Consider the following 25,747-nt stretch of genomic DNA (forward strand, 5'->3'; position numbering starts at 1 on the left):
GAAGGAGCGAAGTTGAACTGCAACGAAGGAGCCGACGAAGAGACTCTTGCAAGCACCACACCTCCACCTCCAGCGGAACGAAGCCGAACATCAATGACGAAAGGAAGAAAGTTGCCTTCGCAGCGAGCGAGCTCTCGTCTTTGCTTTCGATCAAAATGTTGTAACTTTCGACAACGTTATCGAAGGATCGAAATCGAACTGCAACGAAGGAGCGACTCATGCAATCTCCACACCTCCAGCAGAATGAAGCCGAAGAACGACGAAGAAAAAGAGAAGATAAAAAGCAAACTGTAGACGCGCACGAAACGGAGAAAGTTACCTTAACAGCGAGTGAGCTCTTGTGGTTTTGCTTCTAATCAAAATAGGGTTTAGGGTTTAGTCCCGGGTCAATTTTAGATTGGACCCAAATTTGACCAGTGATCTGATTTTGATGGCACTAATCTTTCCCATGTCAGCTTATTACATGACCCTCTGTGAAGATAAAGGCTGCAGCATGTTGTGGCCTTTGTGGACCAGCTTTGCACAACATTGATCGTGCTCCGGTGCCACAGGAGAGGAAAACGGTGAGAAGCCCATGAAAAAAAAAAAAAAAACTATTATCTAATCATTCGTAACGTGCATTCTTCGCAGCCCCTTGTTTCTTTCACTATATTGGATGGACGGCAATGAAAAAAAAAAAAAAAAACATCAATCTAAAGAAGAAGAAGAAGAAGAAGAAGAAGAAGAAGAAGAAGAAGAAGAAGAAGAAGAAGAAGAAGAAGAAAAAAGCTTTGGGATCTGGAGTGGAGGTAGTTCGTTCTTCAAGCTTCCGGTAGGGATTCTGGCAGTTGCAGGAGATAGTTGCGACTAATTCTGTGAGTTAGGATTCTTTTGTGCAGATAAAGGAAGTGGTCTTGGTAATAAAATGGATGCTGCCCCGCCGTACTTCGGGGTTTCTACTGCAGCAGCAAACACCATCGCCATCGCGCATACTTTTCTTCCAAAGAGGATAAACTTTTCCTTTTTTTACAGCCCGCATGCCTCTTGCTTTTCTACACTTCACATCTGCAATGACAGAGGGTGCGGGGGGGCTAACAGGCGACTGAAGGCATATTCTAACCAACGGCAATCAATATCGACATCATCATCGTCGTCGTCATCTCTCCTAAAAAACAAAAGCAGCAGCAGCAGCAGCACTACCAGCAGTACAAGAAAGACTGTAGAAGAGCACCGCCGCCAGCAACGGCATAAGCAAAAAAGTGGGGAAATGGCGGCCGAGGAGTGCGTCCCATCTGCGGAAGAGGCATCCATCAGCGTCCGTACGCTGTACCAGAACGGAGACCCTCTAGGTCGGCGGGAGCTCGGGAAGTGTGTCGTTCGCTGGATCTCCCAGGGGATGCGATCCATGGCTTCAGACTTGGCATCGATGGAGATTTTGGGTGAGTTCTCCGAGCTGAGGCAGCGACTGGGCCTTGGCGTGGGAGCGGTGGCAACATCAAGTGTCCCCAATGGCAATGGCACCGGCACAGGAAGTCTGGCCTTTGTAATCCAAGCTCAGCCTTACCTTAATGCAATCCCCATGCCCAAAGGACTGGAGGCCCTTTGCTTCAAAGTCTGCACCCATTACCCCACCCTCTTCGATCACTTCCAGCGCGAGCTCCGTGATATCCTGCAGGACCTCCAGAGAAAGTCCGTTTTCCCTGACTGGCGAGCCACCGAATCCTGGAGGCTTCTCAAAGAATTTGCAAGCTCAAGTACCTGTTTCTACTACTTCTTTTGCCTCTTATCCTATTGTTTTCTTTGATGTTTATAAGAGCTTTAGAATCAAGGTTCATTGCACTCATAAAAATTGAACAGAGTTGACAGACATTTCACCTTCCCCTAATTTAAAGTGAGCACAGAACACTTGGTAATTAATTATCAAAAGATCTTCGGAATTTTCATTGCTTTCTTAGTTCCTTGCTAAGCGTTTTTTATCCATTCGATCATTGTTTAAATCTCTGTAACATTTATTTACATTATTGGATTAGCAAACTATAAAAAAAGGATCTGAATTCTGTATTGGTGAGTGTTGGCTTCCTGTTGATTCATAAAGCAAAATAATAGACTGAACATACATTTAGTTTGATCAAATTTAGTCACTAGTCTCTTGAGTAGAATGACCGGTGATATGTTTGGGCTGTAGAATAATTTGCATCTACTGGTTTCAATTGTATTAATTGATTTTTTTTTTTGTACATATGTGATCTAGAGTATATACACTAATGTGTTTGTTTTAGACTAGCAGGGGAAACAAGCCCCATACATATGGATGAAAACCAAGTCACTAGATGAAAATTTGCAAAGAGTCATTATAGTTATATGCAACTTAGAATTGGAGTGTTAAAAGTATTTTTTGGGTCATTTAGTTGCCGAACTATCACATTGTGGTAATGGGTGGGGCAATAAAATTTCATGAAACCTTATCTAACATCTGCAACCTATACATGATACCCTTTTCACTCGAGATTTGGGATGATAATGATAGGAAATACTTGATTCCAAGTATTTCCTAATCACTTTAGCCAAAGATCTCACAGCAAAACTGCTGTCCACAGCAGGAAATCAGCCAAACAGTGGGAAAAACACGAGAAAAATGATAGAAACACGAAGTACGAACTTGTATTTTACTAGAAGATGAAAGGAAAATAGCAAAGATACAAGGATCCTCTATTCGAGAGGAGGATCGCACTCTCCCAAGTCTCTAGAATACGATCTAGAGCCCAAATCAACAAGAAGAACAAGAGAAAACTTCAAAACAATCACATAACCCTAAACCACCCCATTACTCCCTACTTAATGCATACAATTCAAAATAGACACAAAAGGACCTAATTGCCCTCACTTCCCTTCGTTTTGGCTCCAAGAAACCATTTGAAATTCAAATGGGCCCCACCTCTAGCCTCCCTGCGCCGTCCGCTTCTTTCTCCGCCCGCCTCCTTCGGTAGACGCGAACCGGCCCGCTGGATTGGGCCGGCTGGACCGGTCCAGGGAGGACCGGTCTAACAGATAACTAGTAGAATTCAAGCAAACCGGCCTAAGCTCATAATCATAGGCACACAAAGTATTTATATATAAGATTTAATCCCAAAGTAGCCCTCTGACTTCCTATGTGGTGAATTTAATCATTCCAAATTATCGCATTTCTCCAATTTAGTCTTTCGACTGACAAGATTGGTCCAAAAATGAACCCTCATATAAAAATTCAAATATAAAATTGGCCCCAACTCAGTCCCCCAACTTAGTCCCCAAGGGATTATTATCAATTTTGTATGGTTGAGGGACTAAATTAGTGAAATATGAAACTCTGGGTCTAAATAGTCAGTGGACTGTCATACTTTTCTTTACAGGGGTGTTATGCGACTTCCCCCTTTTTTCAAAAAGGATTGCATTTTTATTGCAAGCAATGATGGGTTTTCTGCCTAGTGCACTGAAAGGTGTTTTGCAAAGTTGCCAAAGTGATATATATGATGCTTGCCAATGGTGTTAGGAGATATGGTGCTCGTTGGTGGTGACAGGAGATTTATCTCTCTATTTTTAATTCTTTTCATTTTCTCTCCCTTTTTTTGAATGGTTATTTATGTTTATATATACATATAGCCTATATATATATATATATATATATATATATGTGCGTACATATAGCCAAGTGCTATATAATACGCTTCTGAGGGGTGTTAGGATATATGGCGCCTGCTAGTGGTGCCAGTAGAGCTCTCTCTCTATGTTCAACTCTTTTCATTTTCCTTCCCATCTTTTTGAATTGTTATATATATGTATTTATAATGTGCATGCATGCATCCCCTCACAAGTTTTATTCTTTTTCATTTCGCTTTGTTGATTTCATTTTATTCATTGCGCTGGATTATGGTGGAGGGCTCAGATGTTGAACTTTTGGCATACATATTGATGTTAACAATTCCAAACAATTTAGTTTTGACCTCTTTTTAGTATAGAATTCATGCTTTTATAGAAATGGATGGATTTTGACTATGATTGTTCAATATATATGTTGCCATTGGCTACATTTTATGTTGTGCTTTAACACTAATCAGATTATATACCTTGGAAATAATTCAACCATAGGGCTTTTTTTAGCTCGAATTGTTTTCTAAATTGTTGCCTAATTGCTTTATGGGCAAAATAATACTAAAACTTAAGTAATAATAGATTTGGGAATTGCCCAACACCGCCCCTCTTGCAAACTCTATTTTTCAGCCCTTTCAGAATTGTTCGATTTGTAACCTCTGTTTGCCCATTTGCTTGGGGATGGGCAACAGCTGTGTGGATGAGCTGAATATGAAAATCCTTACAAAAAGATATAAAAATCTTCCCAGTGAACTGTGTCCCGTTATCAATGATGACTCTTGCAGGAATGCCAAAGCGACAGATTATATTCTTCCACAAGAATTGCTTGGCATTTGCTTTAGTAATCTTCACCAAAGGTTCTGCTTCCACCCATTTGGTGAAGTAATCTACAACCAGGATAATAAATTTTTGTTGTCCAGTGGCTATAGGGAAGGGTTCCATTATATCGATTCCCAATTGGGCGAAAGGCCAGGGACTCTGCAGTGATGCAAGCTCCAGAGCGGGTGTATGGTTGAGATTGGAATGCAATTAGCAATTTTTGCACTTTTGAGTAAACTCAAGTGCGTCCTATTTCATTGTAGGCCAATAGAATCCCCGTCTCATGATCTTATAAGCCAACGCTCTTCCTCCCATATGTTCTCCGCACACTCCTGAATGAACTTCTCTGAGTGCGTAATCAGCTTCTGAAGGTGGGAGACATTTGAGATATGGTCTGGTGAATGAGTGCTTATACAACTCGTCACCGATAATGGTGAAATTTGCTGCTTGTCTCCGAAGTCGCGTTGAAGCCATGGACTCTTCAGGTAGTACCCCATCCTGTAGAAAAGACAAGATGGGATTGATCCAAGACGCCTTTTTTGGTTCATCGATTGAGTGTATGACCCACGGATGTTGAATACTTAGAAAGTGGATCTCCTCGATACACTTTCTTTTATAAAGATCTCCCGTTGTTGATGTAGCAAGTTTGGAAAGAGCATCTACTTTTGCATTTTGCTCTCGGAGAACATGTATGATCTAATGCTTTCTTATAAGGGCAAATAATAACTTCACAATGCTGCAATACTGGGCTAGTTACAGATTGTGGATATCAACTTCCCCTTCACCTGAGAGGCGACTAATTGGGAATCAGTGTGGACTATTAGGTTATGGACCTCACAGTCAATTGCTAGTCATAATCCAGCAATGAGGGCCTCATATTCTGCCGTGTTGTTTGTTGCCGGGAACTTGAGTCGGAGCCCATACTCAAGGGTAACTTTCTGTGGAGAGATTAACAGAATTCCGGCCCTAGTGCCAGAACTTCCAGAAGCTCCATCGACATACAACGTCCATTATGGAGGAGAAGGCGAAGCACTTGGTTGAAGATCGGATGCTGGGACGGTGCACTCAACTACAAAGTCTGCCAGTGCTTGAGATTTAAAATCGGGCCTAGGCAAGTAGTGAATATCAAATTCTCCTAGCTCTACAGACCACTTAACTAGCCTGCACGATGCTTCTGGCTTTTGCAGAATACTTTTTAATGATAGATTTGTGTAAACCCTAATTGAACGGGCTTGAAAGTAAGGGTGTAGTTTTCTGGCAAAATAAATTAACTCCAATGCTGTTTTATCTGCTAAAGGATAACGTCATTCTATTTCAGATATAATTTTACTAACATAATAGATGGGACGTTGTACAACATTTTCTTCTCGTACCAAGACTGATCTAATGACTTGGGCAAAAACAGCCATATACAAATACAACTTTTCTCCTAGTGTCGGTTAGAAAGTAGGGGCGGGGATGCCAAATACTTTCGTAGTTATTCAAAGGCTTCTTAGCATTCATCAGTCCATTGAAATCAAGACACCTCTAAGTATCTTGAAGAAGGACATATATTTGTCTCTTGAACGTGCTAGGAAACGAGAGTGTTGCAATTCTCCCATTAAGCCTTTGGACCTCCTTGATATTCTTTGGTGGCACCATATCTCTTAGTGCCTTGATCTTCTTGGGATTAGCTTCAATCCCTCTGTGGATTACCATAAACCCCAAAAACTTTCCAGAAGCGACTCCAAAGGCGCATTTAGCTGGTCGCATATTATAATGTCTTAATATGTGGAAACACTACTTCAGGTCAGAGATATGTTGAGATTTTTCAAGACTTTTCACCAACATATTGTCCACGTACACCTCTATAGTACGCCCAATAAGGTTTTTGAAAACCTTATTCATGAGCCGTTGATAAGTTGCTCCAGCATTTTTGAGTCCGAAGGATATTACCCGATAGCAGTATAACCCTTTGTCTGTTTGAAAGGCTGTCGCTTCTTCATCAGCAGGATTCATCTTTATTTGATTATAAACAGAGTAGACATCCATAAAGCTCAACATCTGATGTTCAGAAGTGGTATCGACTAACTGGTCAATACGAGGAAGGGGAAAGCTGTCTTTCGGTCAGGCTTTGTTGAGATCTGTATAATCTATACACATTCTCCAAGCTCAGTTAGGGGTGCAAACAAGTCGAGTCGAGCTCGAGTCAGGGGGTGTTCGAGTCGAGTTTGACTGCCAAATACTGAACTCGAGCTCGAGTCGGGCTTGAAAGACGAGCTCGAGCTCGAGTCGAGCTTGAAAGACGAGCTCGAGCTCGACTCGTCTCACGAAATGAGTCGAGTCGAGCGGATGCCTCATACGTGAATCTTGCTCTTCGCTGTCCTGCTCCCCGTCGCGCTCCTGCTCTCACACCCGCTCCCGCGAGGCACCCGCTCCCACAGTCCCACTCCCGTGAGGCATCCGTTCTCGCAGACGCGACACAACCCGCTCCCGTAGTCGCGCACTCGCTCTCACTCCCGCTCTCGCTCGCTGTCACGCTCCCGCTCCCGCACCCACTCTCGCTCGCTGTCCAGCTCTTGCCGACGCGACCCGCTCCCGCCGACGGGACTCGCTCCCGCAGACGCGAGCTACCCGACGAGCCATCGAGTTGATTAGCCCAGTGTCCAAGCTCGAGCTCATTTAGCGTTCGAGCTCGAACTCATGTTCAAGCTCGACTTGCGAGCTCGATAGCTTGACTCATCGAGCCCATTAATGAGTCGAGCCCGAGCCGGCTTGACTCGGTTGTACCCCTAGCTCCAGTCCCCTTTCGAACCATGACAACATTCGCTAAGTGGGATAGTGAACTTCCTGTATAAATCCAGCATCCAGAAGTTTATCCACTTCCTGCTCGATCGCTTGCTGACGATCTGGAGCAAAGTTTCGTTTCTTTTGGATAATCGGTTTGCATGTCGGATTGATTTTGAGGGAGTGCACTATCACTTTGAGGGAGTGCACTATAAGTTGCTCCAACATCATCTTAACATTGACGACCGACGTCATCTTGACATCGATGGTCGATGCTATCTCGACTTCAAAGCTTGATGCCCATTGCACAACATTGATGCCTGATTCTCGACAATGTTGTCGTATCCTCTCTCAATATCTGATATGACATTCACCCCCAATTCTCGGCATCCTAATATTAGTCATTTTAAGCGCATATACTTATTAAATGACTTATTATTTCTCAATTATTATTAATACTCTGCTTATTCAATTTTTATACACTATCTTTATAATATAAAAATTATAATATCATGTCCAACTTATATCTGTGTTCTATATTTTCAATAATTAATGTGTTTCGTATTTTTTTTTCACTCTTCTCTAGCTTCCCCAGAGAAGAGTGAAAAAAAAATACGGAACACGTTAATTATTGAAAATATAGAAAACATGTTCCGTATTTGTGTCTTGTCATATCCGCATCATCGTGTCTGTGTCTGTGTCTGTGCATCATAGATGATATAAAAACTTCACAAAAACTTGGATAGAGCCATAGATATTTTCTAAATTTTTTTGGGAAATATAACTCTTGAAAAATCATCGCCAAAGATGAATGGACTAAGTTGATTGAAGTTAATAGTTAGAGCACATACCTATCTACTTCAGATTTGGTATATTCCATAAAATTTCGCCCTATGTTTTCCAAGTAAGAAGTGCAACGATTGTGTTTTAGTTGCAGATGATGAGTTGCGAAGTACAAGGATGAAGAACTAGCCACTGTTACTGTCAATTTGTCTAAACTAGATCCTTCAACTCATCTTATAAGTCGATGACATTTTAGGGATTTTAAGGATTTTGACGATTCCATCCTGAATGACTAATTTGAAGCATATCACCATAATGAGGTACCCAATTGTAGATTTTTTGAAAACATCAACCAACCTGAAACAATTCCTTGACCTCACAGACCCGGTTGTAAATTTAGCCATTTTTAACTATTCTTGCTTGTCATTTTCCATCTTCCATTGCCTGTTCTAGATGAAAATTTGCACTTTTTGGTGTGGTGTTATCTGTTCCCTTATAAAAATACTTTGTATCGAAACGGGAAAACTGGATTGGCTTTGAAGTCTAGATATGTAACCACGACTATGTTACTGACAAGGGTACGTGTTAACCAAGGCAGCATTTGGTTCGGTAATTACCTCAAAAGCTGACCATATGAGGTCAGTTTTCAATGTTAAGTATTTGCTCGCACTTGCTTCTTTGTCAAACAAATTTTCTGTTTTGAGTGAATGCTTATTAGCATTCGTAATGATGGAATAGCTTTCATAAATACTTTAACTTCAGTTGGAATTCCTTGAAAATGATCTCCATACAATAAATCACAATTTCACCCTAGAAAATTTAAGTCAATTTTTGAAACAGGCCACATGGAGTTGGAGAGGTTTAGAGGAAAATAAGAACAGTTTTGGGTTAATTTACAATCACCTTGTTTCCAATTATTTTTTGTTGTATGGTATAACTCATAAATGGGCATCTTCATTACTTATTTGTGTACCTTTTTATCTGTCATTTGCCTTGTCCGTGAAACACAGCAGACAAATAAAGAATGTTTGCATTACAAAATGTATTTGCAGCTCAGCATCGAGCTGCTGTACGAAAAATGTCTGGTACAAAAAATATGCATGGTGGTCTTGGAATGCAGCTAGAGAAAGCAACAGTAGTGCAGGCCAAGATAGAGGACTTCGTTAATCATATGTCAGAACTTCTTCGTATAGAACGGGATGCAGAGCTAGAATTCACCCAAGAAGAGTTGAATGCTGTCCCTCATCCTGATGAGAATTCTGATTCGCTGAAACCGATTGAGTATCTTGTTAGCCATGGGCAGTCTCAACAAGAGCAATGTGACACAATTTGTAATCTCAATGCTATCAGCTCTTCTACTGGTATGTTGAATGTTTTTTGTATTTCTTGTTATCTCTTGCATGATTCCTTGTTCTTGGTCTAATCATTACCAGTCAATCAGTCTTTCTAAATATTGCAACAAACTATTAAAATTAAAAGTTATTTACATAGAAAAAATTCATATGTATTATTGACTGAAATTTGGTGTGTAAATGCATATATCCATATAAGGTGAGTACAAACAAAAAAAATTGATAGGTTGAATATCATGAATATCCTACTAAAAATATAACCTTTTTTTTTTCCTATTATAATATTCTCTCTTAAGTTGGAGTGTATATATCAAAAGTTACAGCTTTGTTACCAAGGTTAGAAAAACAATGAGTACTCAGAGTTTTGATAAAGATATCAGTTAGTTGTTTTTTACTTGATTTATGAGGAGTGATGATCTTTGCGAACTTACATCCCAGATGAAGTGACAACTCAACTTCAATATATTTGTTTGTTTCATGGAATATATGATTGCTTGCAATGCAGATAGCTACCTAATTTTCAAAGTTACAGATCATAGGTTGGGTTACAGGAAAGCCAAATTCTTCTACATAAGTGTTGATCCCACATCATTTGCAAGCAGAATGAGCCATTGTGCGGTACTTAGCTTCAACACTCAATTTAGCTACAACTATTTGCTTCTTACTTTTTTAGGATACTTGATTTCCACTCACAAAAATATAGTATCATGAAGTTGACTTTCGTTCTTCAATAAATCTAGCATAATCAGGATTGGAAAAAGCTTCGATCCTCAAATAATTTTGTTTCTAATAAACTATATCTTTTTCTAAAGATTTCTTAATATATCTAAAAAATTTAGTCTAACTTCTCAGTGTATTTTCTTTGTATTTTGAATATACTGGCTGACTACACTAACAAACTAAAGATATATCACACTCTGTGATGGTTAGATAATTTTGACAACAAGACATCAATACCAAAAAGGATTTTCATAGCTTTCGTCATTCTCAAATGAATAAAAAGTTCCATAGGAGAATTAACAAGCTTACACCCAAGAAGATTAATTTCCTCATGTGGGCTCTGAAAATCCATGCCTTGGCCTCCCCTCTTTCTGGGGAGTTTTAACGGATTAAGTTTCAGGGTATACTTTTAGAAGGCAGATTGGGTTTGAAATAAGACACAACCCAGAGTTTTCACCCTCATTTTGCGAGGAATTTAGATTCGAGTTCTAGTTTTCTATAGGCCCAAGCCCCTATATTTAATTACTCATCCCGATAACGAGAGAGAACTTTCAATTGAGGCTAGTCGTTTGTCAAATACATAGAGAATACGTGGTATCTGATGTATAGCAACAGCATGGGTTTAGGTACTTAAAAATTTAATATTTAAAATTGAAATTTCACCATCTTGCACTTAAAGCGGATGGGGGGGGGAATGGATGATGAGCCTGATCAAGTCCCATGGTTCCGTCGTCTCGGGCCATCGTGGTCCCTAGTATACTTAGTTAGAGGAGGCAGTCGACCCAACCTGACAGAAAGATTCTTGTCGCATAAGGTACCTTGTAGACCTGGAGTGGAAGTTTGTCTAAGGGGACGAATCTGAATCTATCTTACCTAACAAAGGACTTTGTGCCCTGTCGATCATATCTCATTGATTCATATCTCAATAATTTAGTGTCGTCGGGGAGCTTATGGACTCTAGCCATGATCGTAATTTAGTGGTTCCATTTGACAACAAACCACCCGATTTAAAGGGCCCCGATCATAATCGTTTTTCTGTGGCGCCATTTGATGGAAAAATTGCTGCTTAGAGAATACGTGTCACGTTCTTGCTGGTAGGAAACTGTTTGAGAATGAATTCTAGTGATATTCTCGACCAGACATTAGCTCTTTGTGAACTGAAGTAATTTTTAGATTTGTCCACCTATGCAAACTGTTGCGGATGATGGATGTCTATTTTCACTTTAAGTGTTTGATAATTTATTTCATTTTAAATTTCTTGATTTTTGGTATTTTCTTGGAGTTTCATGGGTATTTGGGAAGCATATAATCGGTTGAGATTTACGTTTAACCCGGCCGTCATCAGGGTAATTATGAGGAATTTCATTTATGGATTGAACATTGTCGACTCCATCAATCTGTCGATATAGAATTGGGTCATTGTCGGCTGTATGCCCTTGTTAGAGAATTTTTATTGTTTATAGGCCTTGAAAGTCTAATATGAACGTATAAAAATAAATATCTTGATTGACATCGTGACTGTATATTTGTTTAATAGTTCAAGCCGCATCGACTCCTTTCTACTCGCATTGAAGAATCGGACTTGAACTTAAATTTATTATTTGACTCGCGCAGCTTCCTCAGGTGTCACATGTTACTCATAACACGCTCGCCGGAGCCCATGCTGATTTTTAGGGGGTATTTTTGTAATTATCTATTGAACCTTGACAACTCTGTCTAATTGCTGATAGGGTTCATTGTAGGCTGTGCACTTTTGTTATGAAATTTTCTTGATTATAGGCCTTGGAGGACTAACATGAACAAATAAACACAAATATCCCAGTCGACGTCATGATCGTATATTTGTTTGATGGTTCGAACCATGTCGACTCTTATTAACATGCATAGAAAGGTCGGGTTCAACATATAGCCGGTGCTACCTCAAAGTCTCCAAAATAATCATAAAATGTTTGGCGCTATCTTTTTTATAAGCAGAATATACCAAAATGTCACCTATGAAAACAATCACAAACTGATCTAGAAAATTTATGAACATTCTGTTTATCAGATCCATAAAGACGGCTGGTGCGTTCGTCACCCCAAATAGCATGAGAAAAAATTTGTAGTGTCCGTACTGAGTACTGAAAGCTATCTTCACCACATTAGCCTCTCTCACCTTAACTTGATAGTAGTCAGATCATATATTAATCTTCGAGAATACAGAAGATGCAGCAAGCATATCGAATAGATAATTAATCTGTGTCAGATGATACTTTCTTGGTAGTGACTTTATTCAACTCCATGTAGTCAATGCACATACGCATCGTAACATCTTTTTCTTCAAAAATAGAACATGTACTCCCCACAGAGACATACTAGGATGAACGAATTCCTTGTTAACTAACTTCTGAAGCTGAACCTTAAACTCCTAAAGCTCCTTATGTACCATCCTATACGGAGCTTTGGAAATCAGGGCCGTACCTAAAATTTATCAATACATAACTCTAAGTCTCTGTCCGGAGCTAAACTGACTATCTCATCAGGAAATACATCCGAAAAATCTCATACTACCAGGATATTTAAAAAAGATTCAAAATCTATACTCCTATCCCAGAATGATACTAGAAATATTATGCAACCCTTTTTACAAAATCTATCTGCTTCTACAGCAGAAATCAAATAGGATAAAATACCTCTAATTCCCTGGAATACATAACTCTTGCTGCCTAAAAATAACATAATTTACTTATTCAAGCAATCAATCTAAGCCGCATATCGACTCAACTAAAATAATATCATATGAGAAAATGTGTAATAAAATCAAATTGGATTTTCACTTTTTATTAGAAATCTCAATATCATAGATATAAAATCGAATGGCTATCATACATTATCAAGTCAATAAAGTAACATAAAGAAATTGAAAGCAAGTGCAGTAAATTGAAGAAATATTCGATATAGATGCTCAGAAATGTAAATCGTACCTGTCACAATATCTGGAGCATCACGAGCCCCCTACTGAGTTAAATTGCATGCACATGATTGAACTGGAGCTGGAGCAATTGAACTAGTAGACTCTCTCTGACCACTGCCAGATGGCCTCCTTTCTATTGAACTAGAACAACCAGCGCTACCAGATGGTCCCTCAGAAAACATACGGAGAGGAACTGCCCTCGGTCTCCCTACCGGCCTTACAAAGCTCTCAAATTTGGGCTCAGAACGTCAGTCAAATCCTGCCCACTGGACACTCTGCTACTTAATGTCCTATCTGAACACATCTAAAGCACTATTCATTCATCCTGTAGCACTAACCAGAATAAGGTCTTTCACAACTCTGGCACACAGGTGCCCCACTAATAGAACTAGAACTGACTATGTTCCCACTACTAGAGACTGCTGTAGATACTGACTGTCCACCTCTCCTGGAGTCTCCAGTTGCAAATATGCTCTTAAAAAAAAACACTACCAGAAGTCTCGCCACTAAACCTCGTTCTACTAGCAGTCCACCGCTTTTGAGTAGCCATCAGATCATTATTTATCATACGAGCTCTCTCCACTAGCTCAGAGAAATCATAAATGTGAAATAGCACCAGAGACTATCTCAGACTATCTCGAAATCCTCTCAGAAACCTGCAACATTTTTGTGCGGGAGTGCTAACCAATTGTGGAGCATATCTAGCCAAAGCAGTGAACTCTGCCTCGTACCACATAACTATCCTACTCTCCTGAATCAACCTCAAAAAGGTCTCCTGCATCTGCTGTCGTGCAGAAGGTGGTACAAACCAAGCTCGAAATACATCAGTGAACTCCTTCCAGGTAATCGGAGAATTCAATCTCCCTTAAAATTTCTCCTCCTGCTGGCCCATCCACCAGTACTGTCTCTCCATCTAACATGACTGCTAATGATACCTTCCTCTCAGGAGGATATTGCATACCATCAAATGTCTTCTTCAGCCTCCTCAACCAATCATCTGTTGCTATGGGCTCAATAGTACCCTCGAATCATGTAGGATTCAATCTTAGAAACATTTGCAGATGTTTGTCTACCTCTTTAGATCTCAAATAGGAACCTTGCTTTGTGCCTCACCTATCATATGAGCTATTAAAGTAACAAACTATGAAATTATGTTTGAATCAACTATCAAAGCAGTACTATATATAGGAGCCGCCTGACTAGCATTCTGTCTATCTATTATATCTGGGTCTGGTGGATCCATGATCACATAGAATATGCAACTGAATATACATTCAAATGAAATAAAAATAATGAACAACTATTGTAATGACAGTAGTGGTGGCCAACTATTGCAGTGTTGACCGACACCGATCTATGGTGGTGGTGGCAGGTGACAAGTAACGATGGTAGTGGCCGGCTGGTGGTGTCTGACGATGGGGTGGTTGGTGTAGGTGGTGGCCGGTGGTGGGTGGTGGCGGTCAAGCGAACTTACTTATGGTGTAAATGATTCTTGCTCAAAACTGAGTAAGTTTAGTTTACCTCAAAAATAAATTAAAATAATTAATACTATATTTACTTTACTTTGCATTTTTTTTTCTTCCAACCAAACACCAATATTTTTAAGATCCCTATATTTGAAATTCTTTACACTTTAATTCCAACCAAACAGTCCCCTAAAAACTTTATTTGCATGCTTTATATTATTTCACATCATTTCAATATAAGACTTGTGCAAAGCATATAATTCTGTATCATCAAGTTCATTTTGATCAATTACATTAAACAAAGATATCACATAAGTAATTCACAATAATGGTAAGCTAATAAATGCATTTACAAGAAATAATCTATTATAATAATTTAGGAATATTAAGTACTCACTTCAAAATCGGATGTCTTGACAATTTGCTTTAATCACTACTCCATCTTCATCAGCTTAATAACTATATAATTATATTCTTATTACCATACTTTATAATTCTCTAACTCAAAATATTATCTAATTCTAATATTTAAAATTTACTCCTATGAATTCATATATCTAGTAACTAAAATTTTAAATGATATTTTTATATAATATAAATTGTCCCCTCTCTTTACTTCGCTATTGAATGTATCTAAATGCTCTCATAATTAATTGATTTTTAAAAGAACTTATTTTATCACTTAATTTAAATTAATGATAAAATTTATTTTCTTTGTTCTATCATTTAAAAATAGATGAAAATTCGTAACTTGATTATTAATATTTTCTAGAATTTTTTATATTATTATATTATATTTATATTTTCTTAATTTAATAATATATCTTTTTTTATTTAGCTTATTAATTGTTCCTAAATAACTCTCATTTGTATATATTTTTAAAATTCTAATAATAAATTAATTCATCAATAATGATAAAAAATTCTTCGTCATCATTTTCTCCTCTCTCTCTCTCTCTCTCTATATATATATATATATATAATTTTTTCACTAATCATTCTAATTTAAAATCATAATCTAATTTAATCTAAATTTATTATTACTTAATAAATCCTCATTTTCTAACTTATTAGTTTTAATATCTAAAAATAATTATAAAAGAATGTTACCTTCCCAAATGAATCATTAAGCCTCTCATGTTTGCTCCCTCCTCTCTACACGTTACACGACACAAGTTTGCGTAGCTTACTCTCCCAATCATCTGCTCAAGCCCGTAGGTTTGCTCGTTTGTATGCCCCACTCAAGCCCTTTCGCCTAGTTTTCCCTCACCCTCGTTCTCTCTCTCTCAAATATATTGGATGAAATTCCTTCGTTTTCTCCATCTAAAACCGACGAAGCCAACAACGAAACCAAGTGGAGCAGTTCCTTCGTCCTCTCGCACAAGGACAAACCGTCGTCTCCTTGTGACATGAACCTACAGGTACACTCCTTTGGCCCCCTCCTTTGTCTTCTTTGTTTTCACTGTTACGACCCACTGGTTCAGGACATTACTGAGGCCCATAAGGAGCCCTAGAAAACAATATGCATTGCAAAGAATTTTGATTTTAATGATTTATATAATAAATTAGATACTAAGGTGGACGAAAAATGTATGTATAAGTTAGACAAGTAAATATATAGGAGAAGTAAGAATCTAGTTCAAGTAATGTTTTAAGTATGAAGATTAAATAGTGTTTTTCTTAGAAGAAGATATTCAACATAGGTGAATGATGTATTTCGATAAGCTTTTCAATGAAGATTATGAGAATAAGATTGACTTTGGCGACCTTAGCACCCTAAATGAAATAGAGATTTTTGTTTTTATCATCGTAAAAATAAAATTGAATTTAGAGATAATTTAAAGAAAATGAAGTGTGGAAAAAGAATCAGATTTGATGATATTCCAATAGAGATGTGGAAATACTTAGGAAATTTCAGAATTTTTTGGCTTACTAAATTTTTAAATATTATTTTGAAGAATAAAAAGATATTAGATGATTGGAGAAAAAGTGCGTTGGTTCCTATTTTTAAGAATAAAAACAATGGACATGAGTGTGAATTATTTGAGAAATTAAGTTAACGTGTCATACTTAAAACTATGGAAGAGAGTAATTGAGCATAAGGTTATGATGTGATACTATTGTTTCTCAAAATTAATTTGAATTCATTCTGGGTAGGTCTACTATGGAAGCTATACTTTTGTTGAGAGGTTTGATCGAAAAATATAGAGAGAGCAAGGAGGACCTACATATGATATTTATTAATTTAGAGAAAATATATGATAAAATATCAAGAGAAGTGCTTTGGAGAGTTTTAGAAAAGAAATGAGTTAATAATGCTTAGATTTAAGCCATTAAGGTCATGTATATAGGAGTTGTTGCTTGTGTTCACCAAGACATTTGCAAGAGGATGTACCATATTGTATGCTTTTTGCTGATGAGATTTTTCTTATTGATAAGACTAGAGAGGGAGTTCACGGAAAACTTCAATTATAGAGGTATACCATAGAGTTTAAAGATTGTCGTTTGAGTAGATCTATAATCAAATACATGGAGTGTAATTTTAGTCGTAATAGATCTAGTGGAGGGACTTTGGGCGATCAAGTCATTAAAAAGAGTAATGTTTTAGATATCCCATGTCTATTGTTCAAAGTGATGATGAAATGTGGAGATATAATTAGTAAAATTCAAGTTGAATGGTTGAAGTAGAGGAATGCATCGAGCTTATTGTGTGATAAAATGGTATCCCTCAAACTTAAGGGAAAATTCTAGATGGTTGTGAGACCTACAATACTTTATGGCACAAAATGTTGGTCATTAAAAAAGAAGCATAAAATTAAGTATTACAGAAATAAGGATGCTTAGGTGGATGAGTGACTTTACACTTAGAGATAGAATGTGGAACGATTATATACGGAGGGCTATAAACAACCCGAGCGTTCAACAAGTTCTTCATAGTTCGGCTCGATTAAAGCTTATTCATGATTGTTTAATTAAGCAAATAAGGTCATTTTTTTAAATGAACGATGCTTAAATAAAAAAGCTTGCACAACTATGTGTTTTACTCATTTATATTCATGAACATCATTTAAAGACAGTGAGCAAGCTCAACATGAAGTTCGATTCTTGTTTGATACACAGCTCATGAATAAGCTTGCTAAAAACTCAATTGATGTTTGATTATAAAATTGATGAACATATCAATATAAATATTTTATATTTATTATAATTTAGTGATATCATAATTATTAATTAATAAATTTTAAATTTGTTTAAATATTATAATATATGTTAATTAAAATAAATATTCATGTTTGCTAGAATGTTCATTTAAAATGTTTATTAGTAAGTTTATTTATGAGAAGAATCGTAGCTTGTTTGTTTCTGAATGAGCCCAGATAGTAGTTTGAAAACACTGACTATATATGTCCATGAATGAGCTTGTTTAATAGCTCAAGAACACTCATTTGATATATTCGTGAATGAGCTTGTTTAATAGTTCAAAAACCCACACTAGATATGTTCGCTAACAGGCTCGTTTGGTAGCTTGAAAACACTAGTAAGATATGATCATGAATGAACTCATTTGGTTGTTTGACAAGATTCGTTAGATATGTTCACGAATAGACTTGATGTATAGGCTTGTTTGTTAAGCTAATGAACATCTAGAAGTATAACTCATTTATAGCTTGATAAGGCTCATTCATTTAAAGCTCGATAAGCACGAAACAAATTGAACATGAATCAAACACAAACCGAGTTAAATGAACTAAACTTGAACAGGAATAGCAATGCTCAAATCTGTCTCGCACCGATCTTGAACAAGATGATAATAAATTAACTCAAATATAAACAAGCACCTATTCAGCTTGAGTCAGTTTATTTGCAGCCTTAAATATACGTGAAAAGGTTGGTGTTGCTCCAGTTTTATATAAGATTAGATCGAATCGCCTTAGATGGCTTGGTAATATAAAACATTTGTCTTCCAATTATTCGATAAGAAGAGGTGGAACTAAAAATACTTAGTATTAGAAATGACCTTTTTTTATTATATTTAAATGAGAATTTGATTCTTAATAGGACACAATTAATAAAAAAAATGCATTTAATTGATGTTATTATTGTTGTTGATCCAAATCTATTTAAGGAACATAAGTGCTTATAACATATAATCTTAGTGATGTAGGACTACGATGCTTGCAATGAATTTATTAAAAGCTTGCACAACTTATTGATTAGAGAAATAACAAATATAACTATTAGCAAATAAGACGATGAATCAAAATGTAAGAGTGGTCACTTTTGTTTAGGCTAAGTTGCACATCAAGAGATTTGAATCATCAAAATAACGTAGGAAAATAAATTCAGGCAAAGTAGCAGCTTTCAACGGAAATTCCTAATCTAACAATAAGATTATAAAACAATGAAGTGCACTCAATTCCCTACGTTTATAAAGCTCGGCAGAATCGGGCAAACACATCCTTCATGACTACAATCAAATCACAAAAGATGATTAGACTTAAGAAATACGAGAAAAAAAAAATAGAAAATCTTCGTCAAGGATCAGTTGCAATCCTCCACTCGACGATCTCAAGTTGCTCTTCAATAGCTTCAACCAAGGTATCCAAGATGCGTTATATGTAGTCCTCAACCGTATGGTCGATCCTCGGGTTCACGTCGAAGAAGGTTGAATGGAGAATGTGCACGAAGCCGTGTTCGTCGTATGCAAGTCCGTAGTCAGTGTCGGGATCGGCCATTCATGAATGCTAGATGACGATTTCTTCTGAAGATTGCTGATAATCTTGAACTCCGTTGAAGAGAAAGAAGTTTCTCTTCAAGTTGAAGTGGGGGTGACAAGGTGTGGCCGGCCAAGATATGGAGGCTTAGGGAGAAGTGGATGGAGGGAGTTAGAATTCGTAACTTCCTAAATATTTTCATATTTGATAATAATCAAAGGAAGAGAGAAAGGTAAAAGGGGATTGGGGGGCGGCGGCAAGGAGAGAGGGAGAGGGTTGATTTAATTCTAAATGAGAGACTCCCCTCTTTGGAAAGAAATTTAAGCAATTGGAGCATGTGAGTTTCGGCCAAGAGGAGGTGGAAGAAATTTGATTTGTTTCCAAGGTGGGAAGGTGGGCTTTTATTAGGAAAGTACTAAATCAAATCCAATTTGAATTTAAAATTCAAATAGATTTAAATTAAGAACTTTCCTATAATAGATTAATTAAATTAGGAAAGAATTTGAATTTCAAATTTAATTGATTTGAATTTCAAATTGATCATAAATTAACTCCAACTAAATTAGGAATCCCAAGGAAGGTGGGAGAGGGGATGGGACCGGCGGCTAAGGGGGCTAGGGCCGGCGGGTTGAGTGGAAGCCGTGGGTGAGGATGTGGGGGAAGGGGTCGGGTGAGCAAGGGGAAAAGGGTTTGGGTTTAGCCAAGGGAGAGGAGCTTAAGTGGTGGTGGAGGAGGGACGTTAAGTGGCCAGCGGCAAGGATTTTGGAGGACCTTGGCCGACGGCTAGGAAAAGGAAGAAGGGGTTAATGAGAAGACAAGATGAGGAACCACGAACCCGAAATGCTTATGAGATGAAGGAATTTCATGGCTTACTAAACTTTTTAATACTATTTTGAAGACTAAGAAGATGCCAGATGAGTGGAGAATGAGTGTGTTAATTCCTATTTTTAAGAATAAAGGTGATGTACAAGATTGTGCGAATTATAGAGGTATTAAGTTAATGTGTCATACTTTAAAACTATGGGAGCGAGTTATGGAGCATAGGTTGCGGCGTGATACTAATGTTTCTCAAAATCAATTTGGATTCATGCCGGGTAGGTCGACTATGGAAGCCATACATTTATTAAGAGGTATGATGGAGAAATATAGAGAAAATAAGGAGGATCTACATATGATATTTATTGATTTAGAAAAAGCATATGATAAAGTTCCAAGAGAAGTGCTATGGAGAGTTCTTGAAAAGAAAGGAGTTAATAATGCTTATATTCAAATCATTAAAGATATGTATGCAGGAGCTATTACTTGTGTTCAAACATAAGGTGGATTGACCAAGTATTTTCCTATTTCGGTTGGGTTACATCAAGGATCAGCCTTAAGCCCATATCTTTTTTGCTTTAGTCATGGATGTTCTCACTAGACATTTGCAAGAGGATGTACCTTGGTGTATGCTTTTTGCTGATGATATTCTTCTTGTTGATATGACTAGAGAGGGAGTTGAAGGTAAACTTGAATTATGGAGGTCAACTTTAGATTCTAAAGGTTTTTACTTGAGTATATCTAAAACGGAATATATGGAGTGTAATTTTAGTAGTAATAGACCTAGTGAGGGGATTGTGACTTTGGGCGATCAAGTCATTAATAAGAGTATACGTTTTAGATATCTTGGATCTATTGTTCAGAGTGATGGTGAAATAGATGGGGATATTATCAGCAGAATTCAAGTTGGATAGTTGAAGTGGAGGAATGCATTGGGCTTGTTATGTGATAGAAAAGTACTCCTCAAACTTAAGGGAAAATTCTATAAGATGGTAGTGAGGCCTGCAATGCTTTATGGTGCCGAATGTTGGCCATTAAAAGAGAAGCATAATACTAAGTTAAGTGTGGCAGAGATGAGGATGCTCAGGTGGATGAGTGGCTTTACCCTTAGAGATAGGATACGAAATGAGCATATACGTGAAAAGGTTGGAGTAGCTCCAGTAGAAGATAAGATTAGAGAGAGTCGCCTTAGATGGTTTTGTCACATAAAACGGCGGCCTTCCGTTGACCCGGTTAGGAGAGTAGAGGTATTAGATTTGACTTATGTTAAGAAAGGTAGGGGTAGACGTAAAAAGACTTGGTTAGAAAATATTATGACTGACTTTTCTTTATTAGATTTAAACGAGAATTTCACTTTTAATAGGACACAATGGAGAAAAAAGATTCATGTAGCCGACCCCACATAGTGGGATAAAGGCTTGATGTTGTTGTTATTGTTGTATTCATTAACTTGCAAAGAAGAACAAGGGGGCTATAAATAGCCTCTAACAATGACTCCAACATAAAGGAAGATAATGCCCCTAGGGCTTACATACGACATCCCTTAATAAAAGGGTACAACGTGAAACTAATAAAGAAAATACATTGCAACATCATAAATAAAAAAATACATAAAACAAATAAAAAATACAATGACTCAATCGTAGCCGTAGATCGACAATCACGTCTCTAATAAACCTTCCATGATATGATGTCTCCATCACTTAGTATTATTAATCATATTTAAAGCTTTAATTCTATCTCCAATTCTATTAACTTTTTAATATTATCTTTTAAACTCTTAATAATAATCACTTTTACATTATTTTTAATATGACTTCTATTTTAATGTTATAGTTTAAATCCTTAGCTATCAATCTCATTAGCCTTTTTTTTTAATTTATTTAGTTTCCTGAATGCATAGAATATTTATCTGCTTATGAATTATAATATTTATTAGTTCCATTAATTTGTCTTTAAGAGTATCTATATTTCAAGTTTCTATTTTAATTCTAGTTTTATGGATTAGCTTCTTTGCCCACATCTGTTCATAATTTAGGAACTCTTGCTTATCCGCACCTAGGCACCGGTGCAACGGCACTTGCACATTTTTTGATGTATTCAGGCCATACAACGTGTCATTTATAGGGCATGCACTAACGTTAACATAATATATTAGTTAGTAATTTTAATCTCAACCCATAATTAGGTCAGATAAATAGAGACCCTAGAATGGCTATAGAAACTTCTCTAGATGTAGTAGTGATCATTAGAGGAATCCTCAATCATTTATTTTAATATGTTTGCTTTAAACCCATGTTAAGGTGAACCTTATAGACACTTTGATCAAATAAAACACAAATCAACTTATTTGCCTGAGTTCAATCCTATCAATGTCAATAAAATTGTTTAAATTTATCACATAAATTTTCTTAAAAAAATTCTAAATGATTAATTTGTTAACCTATGTACAAAGAAACAGAAAGAGCAAACAAGGAGAAATCCCGCATACATACCTCTCACCCGTCGGATCCTCGAATCCTGCCGAAATCGCGCTGATTCGACACCGTTCGCATCACATCCTGCAAAACCCATATGCAGCCTCGATCGCATCCCAGCTCGCGTCTTTAAAATGAGGCAGAAATCACCTCATTCGTCGCTATCTTGATACCTCTCTTTTACGCACGACACCTCCCGATCTTCTCTGCTCCCTCACGAGTCACGACTCTTCCTCTCAACCCCAGGCCGAACCCGTCCAAACTCCTCCTCTCCTGCCGGACCGACCCCCATACCTCAAGTAAAAGGCCCTCTGACTCCCATTGCATCTCCGAACTCCATTGCCTTCGAAGCCTCCTGAAGCCGACGCCCTTCATTCCGATCTCTCCTTCTCCTTACCTAGCCCTTCCCCAAGCGCCGAACCCCAGCTCCCATTGCCGACCTTCCCTTCTAGAGACAGAAGCTTGCTGTGGAGGTAACTTTCTCCCTTCCATGTGCTTCTTCGGCCATATCCCTTAAATCCACTAATAAATTTGGGATTAATTTTAAAAAAAGAGAAAATGGAGGATTGATCTCGCTGTAAGATCTAAACTTTTGCTCAAATCCTATTTAACAATAATTAAGTATAATTAATTATAATTATTTATTATTAAATATAGTTAATTATGATTAATTATAATTAATTATAATTAATAATGTTTAATTATAATCATTTATTATTAATTATATTTAATTATAGTTAATTAATTAAATGTTATTATTAATTATGTTTAATCAATATTATTATATTTAATTATAATTAGTTGTAATTGATTATTTATTAATTATAATTAATAATAACTAATTATGCTTGATTATAATTAATTATAATTAATCGTGATTAATCATAATTAATAATAATAAGATGCAAATGCCTCTCTTCCCTTGCCCCGAGCGACATCATCAACCCCGCGAAGGTATGAACTTTCCAAAACTTAGATTCTCGCCCTTATCGTTTGCGGCGGACCGAAAAATTGCCTATACATGTCTTTATTGCGCGTGGTGGGATGGGACCTCGGTGCCGCACCTTCAACGAGGCAGGTAAATCACTTAAAAGCCCCATTTTAAAGTTCGTGGCGCACGAAAAAACCGCCTATACACGTCTTTATTGTGCGTGGTGGGATGGGACCCCGGTGTGACACCTACGGCGAGACGGGGTTATTCATAAGTACCCTCGAGCAAGGGGAATGCAAACTATCTTTTTTAAACATGTATCGTCAAAGACCCCATACATGCCTTTATTGCGCGTGGTGGGAAGAAAGATCACGTCTGCAGTGTCCTCGTCCGAGGATACCTACCATACACGCCTTTATTGCGCATGGTGGGAAGGCCCAGTTTTTCATAGTTTTCCCCTAAACGGGGGAGACGCTGGGTGGCTGTCAAAATTTTGGGTGAACACGAGATCGTACCTGAATTTGATTGAATTCAAAAGAACAACAATGGACTGCGACTTGTGAACTTTGATACAATAAAGTCTAAATGAATTCAAACTTAAATAAATTATAAGAATTTGAATTGAAGAGAGACTCAGAACTTGAATCAAATAAACATGATCTTGGATACTTGAACTCAAGCAAGAGCTTGGACTTACAACAAATGACTTAGGTGAACTTAAACAAAAAGATTGCTAGAACTTGAAACTTGTACTTTGGACATAAATTTGAACTAAAGGAGCATGAACTTAAATCAAACTTGAATGAGCAAAAGATTTGAATCAAGTCTTATCAAGAAGAACTGAGCTTGCACATTGGCTTATGAACTTGATTTGATCTTTAAATGAGAAAGTCAAGGACTTGGATCAATGTTGGACTACACAAGACTTGGATTTGTTTAGACCATATAGAACCTGATTTGAACACAAGCAAAAAAAGAAGCTTGCAAGCTTGAATACGACGAAGAATTGGATTTGAATGGCACTTTAAATTGATAAAATCATGATCTAAGTGAAGATGTCAAAGGTCATGAATATTCAAATACATCTAAAAGAACATCTTATGAATAGTATAAAGATGATGATGATTGATGCGTATGTCAATCATGTGGACAAATACGATCATCCTCTTGCAAATAAAGGAAGTTGATATATATAGTGGTGGGATGTGCAACATGTTTATGATTAACATGATGAATGCAATAACAAACAGTACCACTATACGGAAAAATAAATGGAATCTCATAAGTGGTGAATTGAAAGTTCACTTATGGATGACACATGATCAATAACATGTTCAATGAACTGTTTACAGGAGAGTAAAGAGAAGCATGTGATGATCATGATGTTTTGTTGACAAGCATGTACAAAGGACAGGGCAGGATCATAAGCAAAGTAAGGAAGGCATAGGAGTAGTCTCTCTACTATCAAGGTAGACTAATATACAACAGAGTATATAAAAGTCTACCTCCAAACAATAAGGATAGATATGCTATAGGACTATAGCAAATGCAAGTCCAATAAACATACAGTACCGGGTGAATAAATTGGTCTTCTATTGATAAGAGCAGACGATATGCGACAAATGAAAACACCTACAAACCCTTATGAAAGATCTAGCAAATATCCAATACGTTGATTCCTTGCAAGCGAGAGGTGGCTGAGCTTCTTCGAGTGCAAGCATTTTTGATTTGTTGGAGAAACGTCTGCCATACAAGCACTATTCTATTTACAAGCAAACACAAGAAGAATTGTAATGAAGGAAACCCGTCGCATACAAGCAAAGACATCTATAAACAGACATAGGAGAAATTTCTTTCATATAGAAGTCTGAAGAGTGAAGTGTATTAAGGATGAAGATCAAAAAATACTTTTCTTAGAAGATGTTATTCAACAAAGGTGGATGAGATATTTTGCTAAACTTTTTAATGAAGAGTGTGAAAATAAGATTGACTATAGTGACCTTAGCACCCTAAATGAAAGTAAAGATTTCTGTTTTTATCGGCGTATTAGTAAAACTGAAGTTAGAGAGGCTTTAAATAGAATGAAGGGTGGAAAAGCTGTTGTACCTGATGATATTCCAATAGAGGTGTGGAAATGCTTAGGAGATGAAGGGATTTCTTGGCTTACTAAACTTTTTAATACTATTTTGAAGACTAAAAAGATGCCAGATGAGTGGAGAATGAGTGTATTAATTCCTATTTTTAAGAATAAAGACGATGCACAGGATTGCACGAATTATAGAGGTATTAAGTTAATGTGTCATACTTTAAAATTATGGGAGCGAGTTATGGAGCATAGGTTGC

At 37.2% G+C, this 25,747-nt stretch overlaps 1 protein-coding gene across 3 annotated transcripts in view; it reads left to right on the forward strand.

Moving 5' to 3' along the window:
• The first annotated feature begins 512 nt into the window (after positions 1–512).
• Positions 513–25,747, forward strand: part of LOC110105609 (DNA-binding protein SMUBP-2) — a 57,171-nt gene continuing 31,936 nt past the window's right edge. Inside the window, exons 1-2 of one of the 3 annotated variants that reach the window (XM_020835184.2) lie at positions 513–1,733; positions 9,027–9,335. In XM_020835184.2, coding sequence (XP_020690843.2) covers positions 905–1,733; positions 9,027–9,335 — 1,138 coding nt within the window. In that variant the 5' untranslated portion in view covers positions 513–904. The remainder of the gene's footprint in view (positions 1,734–9,026; positions 9,336–25,747) is intronic. The other 2 variants (XM_020835182.2, XM_020835183.2) reach the window with 2 other exon arrangements.

The sequence above is a fragment of the Dendrobium catenatum genome, unplaced genomic scaffold, assembly GCF_001605985.2.
Source record: "Dendrobium catenatum unplaced genomic scaffold, ASM160598v2 fragScaff_scaffold_1056, whole genome shotgun sequence".
Lineage (NCBI taxonomy): Eukaryota > Viridiplantae > Streptophyta > Magnoliopsida > Asparagales > Orchidaceae > Dendrobium > Dendrobium catenatum.